At 51.3% G+C, this 2051-nt stretch overlaps 1 protein-coding gene across 1 annotated transcript in view; it reads left to right on the plus strand.

Annotated features, from left to right (window-relative positions):
* Window positions 1-443: 443 nt before the first annotated feature.
* The window catches only part of fgd1 (FYVE, RhoGEF and PH domain containing 1), a gene marked incomplete at its 3' end in the record, with an annotated part of 8904 nt that continues 7296 nt past the window's right edge, over window positions 444-2051 (plus strand). Inside the window, 1 exon segment of the mRNA XM_037974422.1 lies at window positions 444-692. Within this exon segment, the coding sequence (XP_037830350.1) occupies window positions 638-692 (55 nt within the window).

A 2051-nucleotide genomic window follows, 5' to 3' on the forward strand; every position in this document is an offset into this window, starting at 1 on the left:
GTCTGGTCTGTTCCTGTTGGACCAGGTCTGGTCTGTTCCTGTTGGACCAGTCTGGTCTGGTCCTGTTGGACCAGGTCTGGTCTGTTCCTGTTGGACCAGGTCTGGTCTGTTCCTGTTGGACCAGTCTGGTCTGGTCCTGTTGGATCAGGTCTGGTCTGTTCCTGTTGGACCAGGTCTGTTGTGTTCCTGTTGGACCAGTCTGGTCTGGTTCTGTTGGACCCAGTTCAGTTCCTGTTGGACCAGTCTGAATTGGTTCTGTTCGACCGGGTCTGGTTCTGTTCCTGTTGGACCAGTCTGGTCTGGTTCCGTTCCGTTCTATCAGATCACAAATTATTAGGTCTAACTTGCTTCCTGTCAGGGTTTTGTCTTTTAATTTGTTGTCATGGAAACCGAACAGGAAGAGAGCGCGAGCAGCCCCACCCCCTCCGTGTCCGCCGCCGCACGCGCACCGGGGGAAGCAGGGCGCGCGATCGACCGTCTGATCCAGAAGCGGCATCCTGTCGCTGTGCCGTCGGTCCGGACCGTCCGAACCGGTCCGTGCGTGCCGCAGCGAGTGTGTGTGTGCGCGTGTGTGTTGGGTTCGTTCTGCTGCTGTGGACCGGGGGCGCCGCTCCGCCCCGGAACCAACGGACCTTTAATGACCGGATTCGTGTTTTGCTGCGCGATGTACCGAAGCAGCACCAGCACCAGGGGTGAGTCCAGCTGCACCGCGCGCTCTGCACGGAGCTGCGCGCGCACAGCTGCAGTCCTCGCGGCCTGGTTATTTTTCTCTGATTTAAAAAAAATAAAATCTGCAGAATAATCTGGGGGGCGGGGCGCTGCGCACGCGCGCTGCACGCGCACACACTGACCCACATCCCTGCAGCCAAACCGGCCTCTGGGCTGCGGTTGATCCAGATGTGGTTCTGAGCCGAGCCGCAGTCACGTGACTTCTGGCTGAATGATCACTGATTGATCCGCTGCAGCCAATCAGAGGCCCATACAGTGTTAGTGAGCGCGCGCACCGACTGATGCTGAAGCAGTTGGTTTCTAAGCAGGCGCGCAGACAAATTTATGTATATGCGTGCGTGAGCTGTCAAAATAATCAGACAGAACCGAGACTGGTTCTGACCAGAACCTGTAAACGGTCTCCTGGAGGCTGCTGGGCCCCTGGTTCTGAATGAACTGGGACTGGACTCGTGGTTCGGTTCTGAACGAACTGGTTCTAATGGCGTTTATTTGGATCTGCCTGGTTCTGTTAGAGATCATAAAGTGTGTGACTGGTGGACAGAACCGGTTCTGGTAGTTCTCAGATCAGATTTCAGAGCGAACCAATCTGGGTCAGAACACCATAACTGTGCAGTGTTAGGTGGAGGACCTGCTCAGAACCAGAACTTACAGCTGATTCTTCCTGGAACACATCACTGCCTGAGGCAGAATGACCCAAATGTCTATATATGACATCACTTCCTGTTTCCTGGAAGTATCCAGCCCAGCAGAAGAAAGAACCGAACTAGACTGTGTTTGCTGCCAGTAAAGACATTAAATGTTCTGTTGGATCAACTGCATGAAGAACAAGAACCACAGCATGGACCCAGAACTGTGCTGGAGGATTGTGGGTAATGTAGTACGGTCAGTGTTCTGCTCTGAATAAAAGGAACCAAAAACATCCGGTCCACATCAGTTTCCCATGACCTCTAACCTCCCCACATCTGCATAAACACACACACACACACACACACACTCACACACACACACACACACACACACACACACACACACACACCAATCTGACCAATCAGAGGAGAGGAGGAAAAAAAAATCAGATACTTGTGTCTCCAACCGGAACCGGACTTTACTGGACAGAACAAATCAGCTTAGTGAAAGTGGAACTCACATGTTAATAACCAGGACAGTTTGTAAATACTTTACACAATAAGTTTGCTTTAAAGTTCAAACCCTAAATGATCAGATCATCACTTCCTGTTTTAGTAAAAAACATTCTACCTATTAGGTCAGAACAAAAATTTCTGCTGGTTTTTGAACTGCATTCACAGAAACAACAGACACAG

This window comes from Kryptolebias marmoratus, unplaced genomic scaffold (genome assembly GCF_001649575.2).
Source record: "Kryptolebias marmoratus isolate JLee-2015 unplaced genomic scaffold, ASM164957v2 Scaffold48, whole genome shotgun sequence".
Lineage (NCBI taxonomy): Eukaryota > Metazoa > Chordata > Actinopteri > Cyprinodontiformes > Rivulidae > Kryptolebias > Kryptolebias marmoratus.